Source organism: Stomoxys calcitrans, chromosome 1 (assembly GCF_963082655.1).
Source record: "Stomoxys calcitrans chromosome 1, idStoCalc2.1, whole genome shotgun sequence".
In the NCBI taxonomy this organism is placed as follows: Eukaryota; Metazoa; Arthropoda; class Insecta; order Diptera; family Muscidae; genus Stomoxys; species Stomoxys calcitrans.
In genome coordinates, this window is record NC_081552.1 from 1,205,981 (window position 1) to 1,226,668 (window position 20,688).

Sequence of the window (20,688 nt, forward strand, 5' to 3'; positions counted from 1 at the left end):
GTGCCCGTTGCTGCCTTGTGTCCACATATGAAGGTTCAGATTGTTGCCAAAAACTGGATTTTTCTAAAAATAGACCGTGGGGAAATACTTGCTTTGTGAGCGCCCAACATGTGCGCCACACTTTTGCAATGGTGCAACAACTGCAACCGACCGCCCGACCGACCGACCGACCGACCGACCGATCAAACGACCAACTCTCTACAAATCAAATGCTGTGAGTGCAATTACGTACGAAACGCCGCTGCTGCAACTGCGTGTTTATCACTGCCACTGACGCTGCTGCTGTCGATGAGCGAATGACGGCCAGACCAACGCATTGTGCATGACAATCTTCTGCAGTGGTTGGCTGCTTGTTTGCCATGTGAATGTGCGTACGAGTAGATGCCAAGTAGCAGAGCTATCTGCCAGTTATACAATGTCTCTACCAGGAGGCTTTGTTGTCTCGCATTTAGTTTCCGGCGTCATCCATCTGGAAAAATACAACCGCAGTAAAGCGACTTCTAAGCCAAAAGTTGATAATGGGCGAGTCTGGCAATTGGGATATGTGGCTAATTGAAAACACTCATCTCGAACAGCAGATTGGATTGGTTTTGTCCAGATATCCATTCGGCAAGTCTTTTAAGGAGATACCACATATCTGCGCGCCAGCCAGTCATTCAAGGTGATGAAATGGTGCAACGAGTGGTCATTGAAACGAAAGTGAAATCAAAAGACAAATGACCAATGCGTGTTCAGTTAGTTGATTCAGTGTCAAATTGATGCGATGGTAGCGCTTTGGCAAAGTTCTGTCTCTTTGCGCGTGTTCTATTTTCGTAGAAGGGGGAAAAAGACTAACCATTTCAAATGTAATAGCTTCCTTTTAAAGCTCAACTCATGAATACGAAACATTTGAAAACCATCTCTATTGAATATTGCACAATTTCCACGAAAATCCCATTGAGTACCAGCAGGGAGACTTTCCAGGAATTGATGACCACTCGACGATAAGAAGGCACCTTCTGTTTTCATAGGAGCATATTCAGCATATTTGTGACAATTTGCAGACCGCTGAAAATGTTTTTTGAGTTTTCGCCAGGATTCCAACCCAGGCATTTATAATAACCCATATATCACGGTGCCATTGTATTGCTATATAGACGAAAGAATTCAGTGACAAAAGTTAGTGTCCTTTTATTTTGTCCTTCGACTAATTTTTCTAAGGGTCTTAAATTTTTAAGCAAAAATAAGGTTACTAACCAAAGTGTACGAAAAAAATCAAATACCCATTTAATATAGGAAAATTCAAGTAAAAACGCATTAAGTTTACATTTATTATAAAAAAAAAAACTATTATAACACTACCAATCATATAGTCCGATCTTAATTTTATTTGGTCCAGTTCCTGAGAAGCTCTATACAAGTAACAGTTCGAAATTTCAATGCAATCGGGTAATTAGCGCGCCGTTCATGTGATTCAGCCCTAATTCGGATGACCGATCTATATGACAGCTATATCTAAATATGGGTCGACCATTTTTGGGTTGGAGTCGGAAGTCTTAAAGCAGCTCACTGTTTAAAATTCAGCAAAATCTGAGAATAATTCCGCCCTAAAGCTAAAAATTGGTCTCTATGGCAGCTATATCTAAATATAGCCCGATGTGGGCCATTTTTGGGACAGATGTTGAGAGTCTTAATACAACTCACTGTTCCAAATTTCAGCGATGTCAAGTAATAAATGCGTCTGTTTTAGGCCTAAGACCCAAAATCGGCAGATCGGTCTATATGGCAGCTATATCCAAATATGTTCCGATATGGACCATTATTGGTTCGGATATCAACGGCCCTATTAAAACTCAGTGTTCTGAATTTCAGCAAAATCCGTTAGTAAATGCGCCTGTTAAAGGTTAAAGACCCTAAATCGGTCTATATGGCAGCCATATGTAAATATGTTCCGATATACACCATATTCGGGTCGGATGTCGAGGCCCCTAATGCAAATCGCTGTTTCAAATTTCAGCAAAATCGGAGAATATATCCGCCTTTTATGGTCTTTAGACCCTAAAGCTGAAAATCGTTCTCTATGACAGTGTTATCAAAATAAAGTCCGATCTGAACAATATTCGAGGCAGATCTTTCAACTCAATTTCTCAATTTTTAAAAAACTGATTACAACTGACGGCCATACGGACATCGTTCAATCATCTTAGAATATTACAACGATCCGAATTATGTATACTTTGTAGGGTCGGAAATGGATATTACGACGCGTTACAAAGGGAATGACTCATTGAATATACCCCCTATCCTATGGCAGGGGGGATGGCAATCTAAGCTATAGCCAATATACGATTACCATTAAAACGTGTACTTATTTTTGTGCCCCATTGTACTTTGGCGCTTACTATCGCACTCACTCTATATTCAAGTAATGATTTGGGCGAGTACTTGGCATCCATGTAAATGGTACGACGCCTGTGTGTGTGCATGTGCTGTTTGTTTTTGTCGGTTTCGTCTTGTTGTTGCTGTTATTACAGAGTAGAAGCAGTAAGACGACTTACAACGATCACTCTCCGTTTGTTTGATGCTATTTATAGAAGTTAAGTTTATTTTTATTTCATATCTGGTTTTTGTTATTATTTTTGTTTTTAGCAAAACGAGAAACCCATGACAATAAATATAGTAAAGCACACATGTTACATATGTATGTGCATACATTTTGTACATGAGCCGCACAAGCGTACACTGAAAAAAAAAAATGATCTTGACCTTAAAGACTCGAGCCAAAGATATCAAAATTAATTTAAAGATGTTAAATTTTTCAAAGAAAAAAATTCCTTTGGTGAAAGATTTAAACAAGAGAGGGTTATTATAGTGAGATGAGAGGTGATGACGTCACGTTTAGAATTCCCTGTATGGATGCTAAAGTGGACTGTAATTTAGCGGGAGTTTTAACTTATTATTCCTCGTATACAGAAGAATAATAAGTCAAATGAGGAAATGAGGCATCCCAAAACGGGAAGAAAAAATAAAAAGACGGTGGTAGGTGTCGGGTTAAGAAATGTACAAGGATTAGGGAAAGGATTATTGGGAAAAAGAGAAGAGCAGTGTGGGATGTGTATGTTTGCCACCTTGCTGCGGTTGTAGAAGAAGTGAGGTTTTATCCGTTAGAGAAAAAGGCAAATGAGCTGTCGTACTAAAATGCTTATAACTAACAATTCACAATATATTCCAAATAAGTACGGATGGAAAAAAGGGAGATATCTTTTACACTATACAACTCATAGTAATTCACAATATAATTCAATTTACAATTCAATGACAAATTCAAATTCAAAATTGTCCAAATTTTTTACTAGATATGCAAATTTTTTTATTGACTTCAAAACATCGGTGGATGTTAAGAAATTGACTTTGGGACAAGGGCAATGGCGTACCTAAGTTAAGGTCGCAGAAAGGAACGTCTTTAAATGTTTAAATTGTAAAAGTAAATAAGCTAAGTTCTTTATTTGGATTTTTCAAGAGATAGGAAATTGAGCGTCATCTGTAAGGTCAAATTAGAAACAGTCAGCGATCGAAAATTGAATTGGAAGGTTGTGGCTCTTAGTATACAGCTATTTAAACTTAAAGAAAGCATCTTTATTTTATAGATGCGCTTGTTCGCAATCATTACTATAATCCTTAGACTAAGGACAACATCTTTATGATAGGGCCAACTTTTATTTTAAGTGTATGTGTATATACAAATATCTGCAAAGAGACGTGATCGACGGACAGGCAAAAAATAAATGCAAAGTAGCAGATACCAGCATATTTATGTACGAACATACATGTGTGACGGGTATACTGAAAATCAGTGAAGTAAGTCAATTTTCATACACCGAGAAATAAGGGGTGTTCAAGCTACAAGACAATTGAAACAAATTTACTGGGAATAGGAATAGGAATTTTAAGGGTTTTGTGAAAACTTTATAAATGAAAAACTGCTCGGAAATGAAAGGTGAGGATAACTAATTAAATAACGACAAGAGATATAAATAAATTAATTTCAAAAAATCTGATGCAAGCAACGCGAATGTAATCTGCCAACGTTTTGACCAATTTCCCATACAAGGCTTTCTTCAGCGCTTCCATACTGGCATATTTCTTAGTCCTTGCCTTGCTCCCAAAAACGACCCATCGGATTGGCATCTGGCGAATTGTACAGCCAATGCGTGGGCGAACTGAAGTAGCCATTATGTTTTATGTGACGGTGCCGAGTCTTGTTCGTGCATCTATGATCTACGACTGAATTGTTTGCGTGCCCACGGCTTCAAAGCAGCTTACAAAATGTTTTCCCGACAATAAGTCGCATTTACTTTGACGTCAGCCTCCATGAGAACGATTGGAGAGCTCCCATTTGCGTTCAAAGCTGCTCATACTATCACTTGAGATGGAAAATTCCACGATGATTTTGGGAGTATAGGAATTGCTCAATTCGGAAATTTTTCTCTTCAGAGAACACGATGTTCAGCAGCTCCTCCTTTTCTTTGGTGTAATTATTTTTTCCCTTTTTTCAAAGGGAGTCGAGCTAATGGCCATGAGATATTATGTTGGAAGAGAATATTTGAATTTGTGGAATAGTCCTGAACACCAATTGTTTAATCAAAATATTATTTGCACACATGACGTTCGATGACTAAAGTCACTTGTCAATTTTATAGCTGTTAATGTACTGATAACTGTCGATGCTACTTATGGCAATTTCATATTATAAATGAATATGGAATGTAAATTGGCCCTGTTTCTAAATGGAATGTTCATGGGCAAGTTTGCATTTGCGAAACATCCACTAAGCCATACACTTCCATTGGCCTGCTAGGCAGCATCTCATTCATGAAACTTCCTTGAATCGACTTTTTGCCACATTTATTGTTTTATTGGTCTATGCTGCATTGCTGCTGACACATACGTTTCTTCTATCATAAAGATGTTGTTGTGGTAAATATCTCATTCGTGAAACTTTCTTAAATCTGTCTATTCAAATTTTATTCCCTTTTTGGGGTTACCTACCACAACATTATTTGTTTCTTGCTGCGCCTTGTGCGCGAAGCAACAAAAATGTTTGGCCCTTGCTGTTGAATGTTGTCGATTGTTATTTAAAAAATGTTTTTTTTTTTTTATTTTGCACACCACTCGTGATTTGTGAAATGTTGGGCTATTATTTATGTTCGCCTGTTACCACCAATCATGTGTTTTAATTATTTAAGTTATTTTTTTTTTTTTTGTGATTGCAATTTTTCTTTTATTTTATTTTCTGCAAACAACAGACTTTTCAGCAGTCAGTCTGCTGACTGCTGCTATTAGTTTGGGTATTTTCAGATCTTTAGCCATTTGATTGCCACTACGGCGTGCATTTCGGTGAGTTCGTGCCTTCACTCGCCGAACCATTTCAGGTGTTGTTTGGCAACATTACCAGTACCATTATAATGGTTTATGGTGCTATACACAAACATTTTGTTCACTTTGAGATGTTTAAGTTCGCCAACAATAGCCGGTTGCGATTTTCCAGCCAAATCAGCCATCACGAATAACTTTCTTTTTAAATAAACTAAAGAAGCAAACGCCTTTGGTGGTTTGTCAACAATATGCAAAAGCAAATTTGGCCATGAACATTCCATTAAGGAACAGGGGCAAACTTCTCACCCATCAGTGAGTGCTGTGCGTTTCAAGTTAAAGTCTATGATAACGCAAACAATATGTAAGCTGTCACAATAATGAGTATCAAAGAGAACGAAAACAAAAGAGGGTCATGATTTTTCTCAAAATATGACAGCAAATGTCAATCTTATAGATGTCGTTCATTATTTTATTTTTCTACAAAGCAAGCAAATCTGCCGAAAATTAAAAAAAAAAAAACAAATCACATATTGCAAGCCTGCATTAAGCCACGGTTCCCTTCACCCGAATGAAAATAACGGATATTTTGAAATGCAAACGACGCAAACAGCATGTCATTGAGAGCAAAATTCTGCTTGCAGCATGAACTTAGATAACACTCTTTTATTTATTCTCACAAGCACCATCAATCCCATAGCAGTCGGTTGTACGTACCGGGTGGTGGCCCGGTGGAGTACTTAATCGGCAAGGGCTTCCGCCTCAGTGTGCAACACACTGCTACAACAACAACAACCAGTCTGTTTGTGAACTACAAAATGGTTGTGTACCTGTTATTTATCTATGTTGCTGCCATTTCTAGTTGGGCAGATAAGCCAGTGTGCAGTTGGTAACACTTCGTGTCAGCTAGCCATTATATGTTTTTCTGTTTGGTTCTAATTTCGCATATAGGATTCTCTTATAGCCCTTGATATTACTGCTTAGTTGAATAGGAGTCGGTTCAGATTTAGAAATATCTGTTCCATGTGTCATCCAATTTTCACTCTTAAATCATTTAAAAGTTCATTTATCAGCCACTCTTCAAAAAATGTTGCAAAATGTTTTCATTATGACTACCACTAGTCTGCGGAAATTGGTTCAGTTTTTAGCTTAGTTCGGCCGGCCCGTATCTTTGGAACCCACCACCATGGATTCCGCCAAAAGTTCACATAAACGAATTGGTCCGTACATGTTACGATTGTTGGGAGTCATGTACAAAACTTCAGTCCAATGGGATAAAAGTGGAGGCGTCCAGGGGCTAAAGATGACCAATCGGGAGATCGGTTTATATGAGAGCTATATACGACTATACACCGATTTCGACCATACTAGTCACGATTGTTGACAGTCATAATAGAACACTACTTACAAAATTTCACTTCATTCGGATAACAATTGCGCCTTCAGGGGACTCAAGTAGTCAAATCGGATTATCAGCTTATAAGGAAGCTGTATCAGATTATGACAACTCTTGGCGCGATTGTTGGAAGTCGTAACGGAACACTATGTCAGGCCAATCGGATAACAATTGCGTCTTCTAGGGTCTCAAGATGTCAAATCGGCAGATCGGTTCATGTGGGGGGCTATATCAGGTTATAGGCGCCCCCGTAGCCGAATTGGTAGCGTGCCCGGATTGCCAGTGCGGGAGTCGTGGCAGCAATTCCCACCAGAGGCCTTGGTCTGTCGCTATTGTGGTATACCAATGGACTTAAAATTGTCTAAGTGAGTCTGTAAGGAACTGCCACTCCTACCTAATCTATATCAGGTTATAGACCGCTTTGGAACGTATGGTGGCGCTATTTTTGGAAGTCGTATTAGAACACTATGTGCAAAATTTCAGCCCAATCAAATAATATAATTGCAGCTTTTAGGGGTTTAAGAAGTCAAATAGAAGGACCACATATGCAATCCCCAACGACCCATATCAGTAAGAAGTATCTGTGCAAATTTTCATGCGGCTAGCTCTATGCATTCGGCCGCTGTCGTCTGATCGACTTGAAATGTCGAAACGATCAATAATGTATGCACTTTATGGGGTCGCAGATTGATATTTCGAGGTGTTACAAACGGAATGTCTAGATTGACCCCCTCCCCCATCCTATTATGGTAATGGGTATAATAACTCCCCCCCCCCACCCCCTCACTTTCTTTTATATTAATTTGAATTCTTTAAAAAAAAATAAATATATATACATATTGTTTTTGTTTTTGGAAGATGCAGTCATTGTCAATTTGTCAATTCAACATCTTCAATGTCTTGTATCAAAATCAGGTGATGTAAATCGGGCTGACATGAAGACATCAGGAAGCTTGTCTTTAGGAAGAAGTTTTGACGTGTGTGTTGTTGAAATTTAAAATTTTGAGGCATTTTCCCTTAACTCAACATACCAGTTGCGTCCTTGGATAGGGCTTATGTAAACCTTTAATCTTTTAATGTAGATCTCTGATACGAAAATTCGTCTTATTGTTTAGCATCGGCTGAATTTTTTTTATCATTCTTCTAAACGTCAGAGTGGGGGGGGGGGGATATCTACACCTACGTAGATATCAAAAACACACATATGCCACCTTGTGAATGCATCCGTATGTGATTGCCATTGAAAACTATGGGAGCCGCGTGTGGTTGGTTGTCGTACCACAAAAGATTCCAGACATGCGTAAATAAAAAGGAATTACATACAGACATGTGTTAGTAGCACAGCAAACAAACAATGTGTTGATGTCGCTGAGGGGGGGGGGAGGGCTAAGTAGGGTTGGCAGATGTCGTGATTAAAGAGATATTTTGCTAATTATCAGCGAAATCAAACAATCGCTCGCTCGCTCTCGTTTAATGTACAAGCAAATTTCAAATGTTTACAATTTCAATGCACTGCCTCAGGTGTGGATAAGAGCGGGCGGCCAATTAAATCTAAAAGTGTATTTCAACGTTTTATCGCGTCGCAAAATATTCGTCTTTTGTTTATTACTTGTTGCTTGCTTTCATCGGCGTCCGCATTTATTTTTAGACAATTTTGCTGCATTCGTAGTTAGTAGTGGTTGTAGTGAGTGAGTGAGTGAGTGAGTGGCTGGCATCGTTCGTCACGTACAAAGTTCTTAATTCTTAATGATAATCATACACTGGCAGAATGATAGGCTGCGCTAAAGCAATAAAAGAGAAACAGAGTGAATGAGTGTGGGAGAGAGAAAGAGTGAGCAAGAAACGATATTTTGAGAAAAGAAAAGATGGTACTCCGGCAATGTGTTAAATGAAAACAAACATACGGGGCCAGAGTTGCCATTATTTACTTAGTGGTTTATAAAATCAGTTGGTGTGTTTTCTATGGATTTATGAAGAAAACCGCAACTAATTTCGTTTTATATTGTTGGATTTCTTTGTCCAGCTGAGAGCCTAAACCCAATCAAAGAGTTAAGAGTCAGCGTCAAGTTGTTTTACGTGCATTTTATGTGGGAAAGCAAAAAACCGCCGCGGCTAGAGTCAGAGTCTAGCGTCATCACTCTAAAACAGAATCTATTCCAATGATGTGTTAATTTCTTTTTCGAGATGAGCTTAATGATCAAACTTTTTATACAATGGAAAAATTAAAAGCCACAGGAGATACTCCACACCATATTTTGGCAGCGTCGCTCTCAATGTTCCCTTTCTCTCAGCGTATTTCTCATGAAAATTCGGTACGTTGCCGACAATTTTCAGATAATTTTAATAAAAATGTGGTTACCTTACATGTTTACAAAATTGCAGAAAATTGTAAATTTAATAAAAAAATAAATTTTTTTAGTGATAAAATTGCAATACAGTTTATATACATTTTCGTGTACTTCAAAGTTGTTAAAAAGTGTCTCGCTGTTTCTCGTTCATCCCTCAAATATGACTCCACACTCCGCGTCTCTTATTTGGTTTCGCCGCCAGCGATATTTTTATGACTTTGGCTCCTTGGTTTGATTTAGACTAGGGATCCGAAGCGGGTATATTTTTTCCGCTCCGCTCCACTCCCGCTCTGGCAATAATTTTTCCGCTCTGCTCCTTGACTATTTTTTTTTTTAATTTTCTTCGTATACACACCACCGTGCCCTATGAAGTGATAAATTAATTTTGTCATTACGTTAACAACATCAACCAATATTCAACTCCGCTTATATGTATTCTTGAACGCCGTCTATATCGGGCCGATCTCCCGAATTGATTTCTTGAGCTTGTAGGGGGAGCAAACAATTCTTATCCGATTTGGCTGATATTTTGCAAACCGGTTTCTTTTATGACCTCCAACATTCTTGTGTAGTGAAATCTCAATCAGTCCATAACCTTTATATCCCCCATATAAACCGATCTCCCCATTGTACTTCTTGAGCCCTTTGAGGGCGCAATTCTTATCCAGTTTGGGTGAAAGTAAACATAATTTCTCCTAACACCTCCAACTTCCGTATAATCCGACCTCCCTATTTTACTCCCTAAGCGTCTATAGGGCGCAATTTTTATTTGATTTGACCAAAATTTTGCATGTGATTACTCCTATATGTATGGTCTGAATCCGTGTCTATTGCTCCTATATAAACAGATAATCCGACTTTACTTCTGAAGCATATACCGGATGCAATTCATAAGCAAATTAAAAAAAAAAGTAAAAACGCTTTAAGTTCGGCGGTACCAAACTTTGGATATCCACCACCACCACCACCACCATTTTTTTATTACAAACCTCTTATATCTATATTAGTGTCCAAGAATGGGTTGATATGGATCACATTCGGTTCAAATGAGGATTTTATGGCTTAACATCCCAGATTTGCAGATCAGCCCATATGGCAGCTATATCCAAACATGGTCTGATATGGACCATATGCGGTTTAGATATCGGCTGTCCTAGTGCAACTAGTATTGTCCGATCTGGACCAAATTTGGTTCGGACAAAGGGAAATGTAGTCCAACTCAATTTTCGCGAAATAGGAAAATACGGCTTTTTATGGGCTTAAGACCCTAAATCGGTAGATCGGTCTATATAGCAGCTATATCCATTTTTGATCCTATCTGAACTATGCTCAGTTCGGACAATGAGAGGCTCCATGCAACTCACTGTTTCAAATTTCAGCAAAATCGGGTAACAAATGGGGCTTTTATGGCGTTAAAATCCCAAATCGTCAGATCGGTCTATAATCCAGCTACATATATCTAAATTTGGTTCGATCTGGACTATGCTTTGGTCGGACAACGTGAGGCCTAGTGTAACTCCAAATTTAAGCGAAATCGGGTAACAAATTGAGCTTTTATGGGTTTAAGATCCTTAATTGCAGATCGGTCCATATGGCAACTATTGGGTTGCCCAAAAAGTAATTGCTGATTTTTTAAAAGAAAGTGAATGCATTTTTAATAAAACTTAGAATGAACTTTAATCAAATATACTTTTTTACACTTTTTTTCTAAAGCAAGCTAAAAGTAACAGCTGATAACTGACAGAAGAAAGAATGCAATTACAGAGTCACAAGCTGTGAAAAAATTTGTCAACGCCGACTATATGAAAAATCCGCAATTACTTTTTGGGCAACCCAATATACCAAACTAGGTCTGATCTGCACTAGATTCAGTTCGGACAATGAGAAGCCAAGTCCAATCACGGTTTCAAATTTCAGCGAAATTGGATAACAATTGGGGCTTTTATGGGCTTGAAAGCCGAATTCGGCAGATCGGTCTATATAGTAGCTACATATAAATATAGTTCGATCTGGAACAACTCGAACTTGTTGCGGATATCGACAGGTCGGTCTATATGGCAGCTATGCTCGTTTAAGAACTTAACCTAAATACGAATCTGTGCAAAGTTTTAGCTCAATATCTCAATTTTTGAAGGCGGCAGCGAGATTGCAACAGACGCAGCGCTTTCTGCGCAGCGCAGTAGGAAAAGGTCACCATCAACCGCCAATATCTCTACTCAAAAAGAACTTCTAGCATGAGCAACACACACACTATAGCCAAAAACTGTTACCCAGCAATCTTTGATTGCAGCATAAATAGACATTTGTTGTATACTTTTATCTCCTCAAGGAGAGCTCAATGGTAGCTCATTGCCAACATTTGTTTGTATTGCTTTTATTGTTTATTATTTTCTATGATATTCAGAATGAGGACCAAGAGATTTTTATTTACTGGGTTTCAGGGTACCGTCTCTTTGACATGACATGATATGACATGCCAACCAAAAAAATTTAAAATTTCATACATATTTAATTGTCTAAAGAATTCAAAAAAGGAAATAAATTTTCGGCTCCCCCATTGGCATGTAAAAATTAATCACAATCTAAAACTGCATTGTCCTGGGTGCCCTAGTTGCCGTGTTCATCAGAACTAAATCCACTTGGCGTTGTAACAATGGCAGTGTTTGAACAGAAAAATCTTTTAAATATTTGGTGGTTTCCGAGGGAGTTTTGCCAATCCGCATACGGAGAATTTCGCCATAGTGGCACCAATTCTTGCACACTAATATCACTTATACTGGCCAATGAAATGGCTAAGGAACTTGTATTTAAATCTAACACGGCACGGTCATTGCCTACCAGGGCTGTTGAAATATTCGCACATGCTATGAACGAAGGCAATGCTTTATATGGGCGTATATTCAATGATATATCGACGGAGGACAGTAGAAAACGGAGAGCGCCTAACCTTAATATACCTGAAGCCGTAGAAGCATTAGTCAGTCAAAGATATATGGATTTTTGTTTGCAAGAGTGGTTCTATACTCACATTACTGCCAATTCCACAAATGAGAACTACAGCCAATCCGTATCCTCTCGCATAGCGGATGTTATGAAACTGGCAATTCGGCTATCCAAACGATCTCTACGCAATAACGAAGGAGCGAGAAATCTATTTGCCGCAGTGATAAGCGATAACCGAACGACTATGTTTGTATTTGATTTATCCAGTCACATAGTATCCTTCTTCGATTCTCATCAACATGGGCGCAAGGCAGGGGCCGTTATAGCCCTTTGTGCAATAGATGGTTTGGAAGAACTTGCAAACTGGTTTGTAACCATGGGTGAGGAAGTATACCATAGTCGTCCTCCTGTATATGAGATATCACTTCTGACAACAACTACTGATGCACGCAATTTAACTGCCCCGCCCCCCCTGCTGGACAATGTGTAAACGAACCCAGGAAAGCAGTAAAAAAAGAAAAATAAAAATTTTAAAAGTAAAAAATACAAATTAGAAGAGTCGCCTTTTGTTCACCTTCGCCGGCTAAATGCAATGGCCCTGACAATCAAGTGGCTGGAAGTCTTATGAAACCGTATAGTAAAATAATAAAAACGAATCTTAACTGCATGTAATTAAAATTTTATGGCTAGAGCTGAGCGTCGAGTTGTATTGGTAGGGCAACTTATGCTTTTATCTCAAACCAAAAGACTTGTACTTGCAGGCCCAAAATCCCCCAAAATATTTACCCACAAGAATACTCGCAATACAAACAAAAAATTAGCTGTTGCACTCTCTCTCTCTCTCTCACTCTCTGTCTCGCTGTTTTTGAAGCGCTCTTTCGGGCAGAGCACACTGTACGTATGAGCTATAATGGCGTATACGTCATGCCGGACAGTTTGCATTGATCGAATGCTTAGACAAAGTATAGGCCGTGGTGGTTGTTAAACTGTTTTAACTCTGTATTGAAAAAGTTTTGTATATTTTTGCATTTATAGTGAAAACCATTGCTACCCATAGGTGTCGCGCTGATCGGCCCCGGCCAAAGGGGCCATGAAGCGGTGGCCCTTTATCATCTTACAATTGCTCTCGGTGGCAGTAGTACTGATTCCGGGTGTGAGATGTGTCCGCAGCACTGGAGACCGGACTGTTATCAATGTCGGTTATCTGACGGCATTGACGGGCGAACTGAAAGATAAACAGGGCCTGGCCATTTCTGGGGCTCTAACCATGGCATTAGAAGAGGTAAGTGGTAGTGTGACAAAAACTATGCTAAGCGCTGCATCGTCTTTATCCCTAATTGTTTTTTTTTTTTTTTTCGTCTAAGATTAACAATGACACCAGTCTGCTGCCCAATGTTCAGCTAGCACTGCGCTGGAATGACACCAAAGGAGATACAGTCCTGGCCACCAAAGCTATAACGGAAATGATTTGTGATGGCATTGCAATGATTTTTGGACCTGAAGGTCATTGCTATGTCGAGGCGATTGTCACTCAGAGTCGTAACATTCCAATGATATCCTATGTGAGTTTTGTGATTTGTTTGACTTTTTTTTTTTTTGAATGAACATACAGCCATTGTTTGTGGTATTTCAGAAATGTCCCGAAAACAAAGCATCCTCTATACCAACGTTTGCACGAACTGAACCCCCCGATAATCAGGTAGTACCATTTTCCAGTCTCTATTTGTTGTTCTCTCCCCCTGGGTAACCATTCATTGTTGGGTTGTGCATAACATGTTTACAGGTCATCAAGTCGGTCATTTCTCTCCTGCGCTACTATGGTTGGAAAAAGTTTTCCATTCTACACGATGAAGGCTGGACAATGGTGGCCGAACTGCTAAAGGCCGAGGCCATCAAAAAGAATATGACCATTAACCACAAGGAATCGTTCATTGACAACATGGCCAAGTGCTGCGAAGAGATGTTGGCATGTTGTCGCACTGGATTTTGGTATCAGGTTGGTAGCATTTGGACCAAAGGGAATTTAGTACAAGAAACATCGAAATGGCAGGCTGTCACAAAACAGTGAAATAACCAAAAGCTAATACAATCGCTGGCAAAACTTGTCTTTATTCCCTAAGCCAGAATAATGCATCACAAAAAGTCACAAAACAAAAACTACCTTCATATGGATATGATGGATATTTTCAGATTGTCCAAAATACCATGAATCGTACTCGCATCTATGTTTTTCTGGGTACTGCTAATGCGCTGGTGGAATTTATGGCATCTATGGATACGGCAAATCTATTCGCAAAAGGGGAATACATGGTGATATTCGTGGACATGATGACCTATACCCCAAAGTAAGTCTTATCCTTATAGTAAGTCAGTCTGCATTTTGTGGCCAAAGGGAGGAAGACCACAATGCGGGTGGTTGGAGTGTTACCTGCGCAGTTATTGTGGAATTTAGCTCCTCACATTGGCCATCGAAAAATGTCATCTAATTTATTTATACAAACATCCCTTTACATTAGAGAAGCTGAAAAGTATTTGCGGAAGCCGGAACAAGTGGAGCACATGCGAAGTTGCGGCGAATCGGACAATTTCATTCAACGTGCCAGAAGCTTACTGGTCGTGGCCTCCACACCGCCCACCGACAGCTATGAGAACTTCACGGCCAAAGTCAGAGAGTACAACTTGAAGCAGCCATTCAACTTTACCTTGCCGCTTATATTCCACAGCAACAACTTCATCAAGGTAAGCGAGACTCAGGCCTGAGATGTGCGGAAATACCTATGAAATTCTCTGCATAGACTCCCACGATCCCACGTCCTCAACAACAGCCACAGCCAGAGCCACAGCAACAACGACAACTCGTCACTATTGGGAATTTATGATTTACATGGCAATGGGAGAACCTAATTGTCTTTGTGGAGGTCGTAAATAACGGTGGTGGTAGTGTAGTCGTTTAGTGGCAGTGGCAGGTGTGGGGGGAGTCATGCCATCGACTGTTTCGCCTTTCTTTGCTGGGTGTGTTCTTCATGGCAGTTCTTGTTTGTCTTGCCTTATCACCGCCACATTCATTCGCTTTGTTTGACCAACAAAGTCATGAATGTGGATGTCTATTCTCTATTTTCCTGCGAACAAATCGAACATGGGAATCCTGAATTCATTTCCCGATTGTCTTCTATTTTCATGTTGTTGAATGGTGGCGTCTGTGCGGATGATGATGACGTTGGCGGGCTCTGATGATGATTAATTCTATGGCCATGACGACGACGACGCCGACGACGTGGTGGCACAATACAGTTTGTCTCCATCTATGCCGCCTATCTGTACGATTCGGCCAAGTTATATGCCTGGGCTTTGGACGAACTATTGCGCAACTCTACTAAAGATCGACCCCTGACGGATGAGGAGATCTATAACATAGCTAGCGATGGAACCAGGATCATAGAGACCATCATCAAAAATGGCACATATAAAAGTAAGTGATGACGATGGTAAAGGTTTTTGCAAGTTGCTGTGCAGTTTTTAAATGGGGCCTATTCATCGACAGGTGTTACTGGTGCCACAATCAAAATCGACAATAATGGCGACTCTGAGGGAAATTTCTCTGTGCTGGCCTACAAACCGTTCAGATACTCGTATCGTGATAACCTTTTGTGTAATTTCCATATGGTTCCCGTTGCCCATTTTCAGCAAGGAAGTGATATTCCAGTGAGTGAGTCGTCACATTTTAGTCTTTGATCTTTTTTTTTTTTTTTCTTTTTTGTTGTTTTGTTAACCATTATGGCTGACTCCGCTATTCGCGGAGCTCCAAACTGACTGTGCGGTTGTTGTTGTCGCTATTTATAGGAGTATAAACTCATCAATGGATCCATGCGGGTAGACTGGCCTTCGGGTGGTGATCGCCCCTTTGACGAGCCCATGTGTGGCTTTGCCAACGAGCTTTGTAAGAAAGACGATCGCCATATAACTTCTTTGGTGGCCGCGGGCATTTTAGGTCTGCTTCTGTTTTGTGCTGGTGTTGTCACCATGAGCATATACCGCAAGTGGAAGATCGAACTTGAAATCGAAGGTCTTTTGTGGAAAATAGACATTTCCGAAATCAAAGGCTATGCGGGAAACGACATAGTCTCTTCGCCCAGCAAGGTATGTACTCGAAATTTGGCCTAAGGAAAATCTCACCTTGCTGTTTTGCTTATAGCTGAGCTTGGTTAGCGCCCAATCCTTTGGTTCGCGCTGTTCGAATCAAGTGTTCACTTCAACAGCTCGCTTACGCGGCGCCGTGGTCCGCATCAAGGAGTTAAAGTTTCCCCGCAAGAAGGATATGTCGCGGGAAATCATGAAGGAGATGCGTTTATTGCGCGAACTTCGCCATGATAATGTGAACAGCTTCATTGGAGCTTGCGTCGAGCCTATGCGCATTTTGCTGGTAACCGACTACTGTGCCAAGGGCAGTTTGTACGACATCATTGAGAATGAGGACATCAAATTGGACGATTTGTTTATAGCATCACTTATTCACGATCTCATAAAGGTAAGAGAATCTACACGGATTAAGAGAACGGCAGATAGAGACATTGTTTCCGTTTCCCCTTGTTCCATCACCAGGGAATGATATACATACACAACTCATCGTTGGTGTTCCATGGGAATTTGAAGTCTTCCAACTGTGTCGTCACTTCAAGGTGGATGCTGCAGGTGACCGATTTTGGCTTACATGACCTGCGCCACTGTGCTGAGAGCGAGTCAATAGGGGAGCACCAGCATTACCGAAGTATCCTTTGAATGTTGTAGGACTTGTGACTGTGATATTTATTCCCCTGCTATTTTAGATCAGTTTTGGAAAGCTCCCGAAATCTTGAGAAATCCCCATGTATATGGCTCCCAAAAGGGTGATGTGTACGCCTTTGCCATTATAATGTACGAAATATTTAGTCGCAAAGGGCCCTTTGGACAGACGCAGTACGAGCCAAAGGAAATCGTCGATTTGGTGAAAAAGGAACCTCTCAAAGGACACCTGCCATTTCGTCCGGAACTGGAGTGCATAATCGAGGGAGAGTTGTGTCCGGACTATGTGCTGAGCTGCATAACTGATTGTTGGCACGAAGATCCAGAGGTTAGGCCAGACTTTCACACCATACGGTAAGCAGATGATCATAGTTCACGAGTGGGCATAAGTGATTAATGCAAATCCTTTGCGATTTCCAGTACCCGTCTGAAGAAGATGCGCGGCGGCAAAACGAAAAACATCATGGATCAAATGATGGAGATGATGGAGAAGTATGCCAACAACTTGGAAGACATCGTCACAGAGCGAACCCGTCTACTGTGCGAGGAGAAGAGAAAAACCGAAGACCTTTTGCATCGAATGCTGCCACAGTCGGTAGCCGAAAAACTTACCATGGGAATGGGTGTTGAGCCTGTTTCGTATGACCTGGTTTGTATAGAGTTGCTCGAAATCAATTTGTGCCGTCCTCACAACTAATTGTGCTTTGTTCATTCAGGTTACCATATACTTCAGCGACATTGTCGGCTTTACTGCCATGTCGGCCGAGAGCACTCCACTGCAGGTGGTCAACTTTCTGAATGATCTCTACACGGTGTTTGATCGCATCATTCGAGGATACGATGTCTACAAAGTGGAGACCATAGGAGATGCGTATATGGTTGTATCCGGATTGCCTATTAAGAATGGCGATCGACATGCCGGTGAGATTGCGTCCATGTCTCTGGAGTTGTTGCAGGCTGTAAAACAGCACAGAATTGCACACAGACCGAATGAGACACTTAAGCTGCGCATTGGAATGCATACTGGCCCCGTGGTTGCGGGCGTGGTGGGTCTCACAATGCCGCGCTATTGCCTGTTTGGGGACACGGTAAACACCGCATCCCGCATGGAGTCCAACGGCGAAGCATTAAAGATACACATCTCCGGAAAGTGCAAAGAAGCCTTGGACAAATTGGATGGCTATGTGACGGAGAAACGTGGCCTCGTCCACATGAAAGGCAAAGGCGAGGTCGTTACCTACTGGCTGGTGGGAGCGACAGAGAAGGCAATACAAAAGAAGCCAGTGGACATGACTGATCTGCCTCCACCACTTTTTTGCCGACCACGCAGGAGTCCAAAACTAAACTCCGACTCCAGACAACCGAGTATTATCGGCATGCATTTCGGTGGCGGGGGCACTGGGTCCAGGCGGCAATCCAGCAGTGTACCACGAGCCGATATGGAATCCAGCTGCAGCCTACAGGGCTCCACATATCAAGTGCAACGTGAATCTCCCCGTTTGTCGGCGAAAAGATATGACCGGCCGTCAGCAAACGGTGTGGGAAGTTTCCAAGACAACAGCATACCTGAGCAAATGAGCTTTTGCGGGAGCGGCAGTTGTGATGTTGGCGCTTCTGATATCTTGCCAGAGTCTCCTAGCTTTTCGCATAGTACTCTGGAGCATTCCGAAACAAACTGTGATAATAACGGCGTGGGTGTCAACGGTGGCGTCAGCTCACCACTATGGACATCGCGCCTTATTGCTAGTCTCTCACAAAAACCTCGGGCCATGGTGCGCCCTCATCGAATTGTCAACTCTCCAAACTATTCTCAGGACTATTATGGTAGTGGATTTATAAGTGGCACTTCTGTGATTGCTCATCATAACTTACGAGAAGCACGTTCTCTTGACCCCATACCCTTTCAATTGCGGAAACGTCATGAGCCAAAGATACTGCCGCCCTCGAAACTAAGCAAAAACAATTCAAGATCTTTGGATGCAGGTGTATCACTTATAAGTGAAGATCCAAATGGAGATGCCAACGAAACATCACTGCAGGGAACGAAGGAACGGCAGTCCGACTCATCGCAGCAACATAAAGCGCTCACATCTCATCCGAGCAATGCCATTGAGTCAGCGGAATTTGGTGATGACATCGGCCTTCTGGGGATGCGAGATAATGGGGACATTAGTAATCGCAATTCGGCTATCATTGTTCCAGTGGGTTCATCCGTCCTTAACAGAAGGCGCAGTGGCGGCGGCATTAGCACGAGCACCACTGTATCCATGCCGCCGTACAAACATCTCAATAACAATTGCAATGGTGGCATGACAATTGACGAGGATGCTCAGGCTCCTCTGCTGCAGCGCCAAGCCTCCCTTACCGCCACTCCAACCCTAGAGAAGGCCAAACGATGGCATTCTCTCGAAGGCATCGAACATCACACTGTCAATAGTGTCAGCTACGCGGCCGACATTGAAACGGCAGCACCCTCAAAGAAAACCACCCGCAATCCTGCCGGCGATGGCAACTCTTCCTCCATCATAGATCGTCTGACAAGCATATTTCACAGCAACGGCAGAAAGAGAGCGAATCCTTCGCTGCGACGCGTCGGTATATTGCCCAACTCTGTTCGAGGTGTACACGGCTTCAGTGACGGTCCATCGAGAGACCGCGAAAGTATAGTGTAACACACGCTCTGCTTTTTGCCTGCAATCTCGTTGTCCTTCTCCGCAGAATTGTGTCTAGTCACAGTCTCTAGACTAACTATGTATTTTTTTCTTAACAAGTTTTTGTACACACACACACACACACACACACACACACACATAATATTAGCTTCACCCTCCCCAGCCGCCTCCTCCCCTCTCCCCTCTCTTTTCTCCTCAATGTGTATCCTTACCTCTTCCTCTCTCACACGCACACACACACACACACTCACACACACTAGAATTATATTTAAATACTATTAGTTTTAACCTTCGCCCGTACCACATAGTAGTTACATGTATCCAAAACTAGCAACACAGCAGACAACATTTATGCTTAGGATCATTTTAATTTAGATTACAAACTTAGTCATAAAATAAAATCTATTTTCTATGTACGTAGAGGCGCAGTTGTTGTGTCCCCCACCATACAATACAAAATTCAGACGAAGTATCATAAGTTCAGTTCAATCAACTACAGCCATACGTACAACAACAACAACAAAACATCATTTATGTACGTAAGTACATATGGACCAATGTAATCATTCATTCATTCAAAAAAAGGTATTGCTTTTGACCACAACTCATTTACGCACCACGAACCCAACACACCTCCCCCCCTCCGTTTGGAAAAATTAAATATAATTGTAGGCACGATCACTGTGGATGTCTCCTATTATGAAAAGCCAGCTCAGAACTCCGAATTTGTGAGTCAAGAAACCTTCACCCACAGAAAATGTATTATTTGTCTACAATGGGTTTACAACTCGAAGAGAATTTTTGCAGTTTCAAGTGTTTCAGTTTTTACCCGTGGCTAAAAAAATTAAAAGAAAACAACCAATTTTCAATAGTGATTTATACCAAGTATCCAAAATTATTTCCGTAGCTACAAAACTATTTACCTGAACGTTAGGTTAGGTTGAATGTTATCGGGAGGAATTTTCAAATGAACACCTAGGACTGCTGCTGCAACATGCAAAATGTTAAAATTTTTGACATACCATCGTTTCTTTGCCAGTCACACTCATTTGTCATCGTAGATTCGGTGCTCTATTGAGCTTAAGTTACTTTATGGACGGTATTTGGAATAGTGCTCCAATAGCCGGATTTGTAACCCCACTAACACCAGAGGGATTCGTCTGTCGTTACTGTGGTTCAAAATGGACTCAGAGAGAAA

The 20,688-nt window shown here is 41.1% G+C and overlaps 2 protein-coding genes across 7 annotated transcripts in view; both read left to right on the forward strand.

Annotated features, from left to right (window-relative positions):
- Positions 1-20,171, forward strand: part of LOC106096169 (receptor-type guanylate cyclase Gyc76C) — a 102,471-nt gene extending 82,300 nt beyond the window's left edge. For 2 of the 6 annotated variants that reach the window (XM_059362056.1, XM_059362086.1), the window contains exons 3-16: positions 13,075-13,321; positions 13,404-13,601; positions 13,673-13,738; positions 13,823-14,035; positions 14,230-14,384; positions 14,556-14,778; positions 15,331-15,508; positions 15,581-15,741; positions 15,880-16,176; positions 16,232-16,564; positions 16,639-16,804; positions 16,863-17,172; positions 17,239-17,467; positions 17,535-20,171. In XM_059362056.1, coding sequence (XP_059218039.1) covers positions 13,130-13,321; positions 13,404-13,601; positions 13,673-13,738; positions 13,823-14,035; positions 14,230-14,384; positions 14,556-14,778; positions 15,331-15,508; positions 15,581-15,741; positions 15,880-16,176; positions 16,232-16,564; positions 16,639-16,804; positions 16,863-17,172; positions 17,239-17,467; positions 17,535-19,490 — 4,677 coding nt within the window. In that variant the 5' untranslated portion in view covers positions 13,075-13,129 and the 3' untranslated portion in view covers positions 19,491-20,171. Of the gene's footprint in view, positions 1-12,663; positions 12,752-13,074; positions 13,322-13,403; positions 13,602-13,672; positions 13,739-13,822; positions 14,036-14,229; positions 14,385-14,555; positions 14,779-15,330; positions 15,509-15,580; positions 15,742-15,879; positions 16,177-16,231; positions 16,565-16,638; positions 16,805-16,862; positions 17,173-17,238; positions 17,468-17,534 lie in introns of those variants that run through there. The other 4 variants (XM_059362163.1, XM_059362190.1, XM_059362123.1 and 1 more) reach the window with 4 other exon arrangements.
- On the forward strand, positions 11,586-12,706 carry LOC106096172 (uncharacterized). Its single transcript, XM_013263771.2, has one exon. The coding sequence runs from the start codon at positions 11,750-11,752 to the stop codon at positions 12,527-12,529; it is 780 nt and encodes a 259-aa protein (XP_013119225.2). The 5' UTR covers positions 11,586-11,749; the 3' UTR covers positions 12,530-12,706.
- Positions 20,172-20,688: the final 517 nt, after the last annotated feature.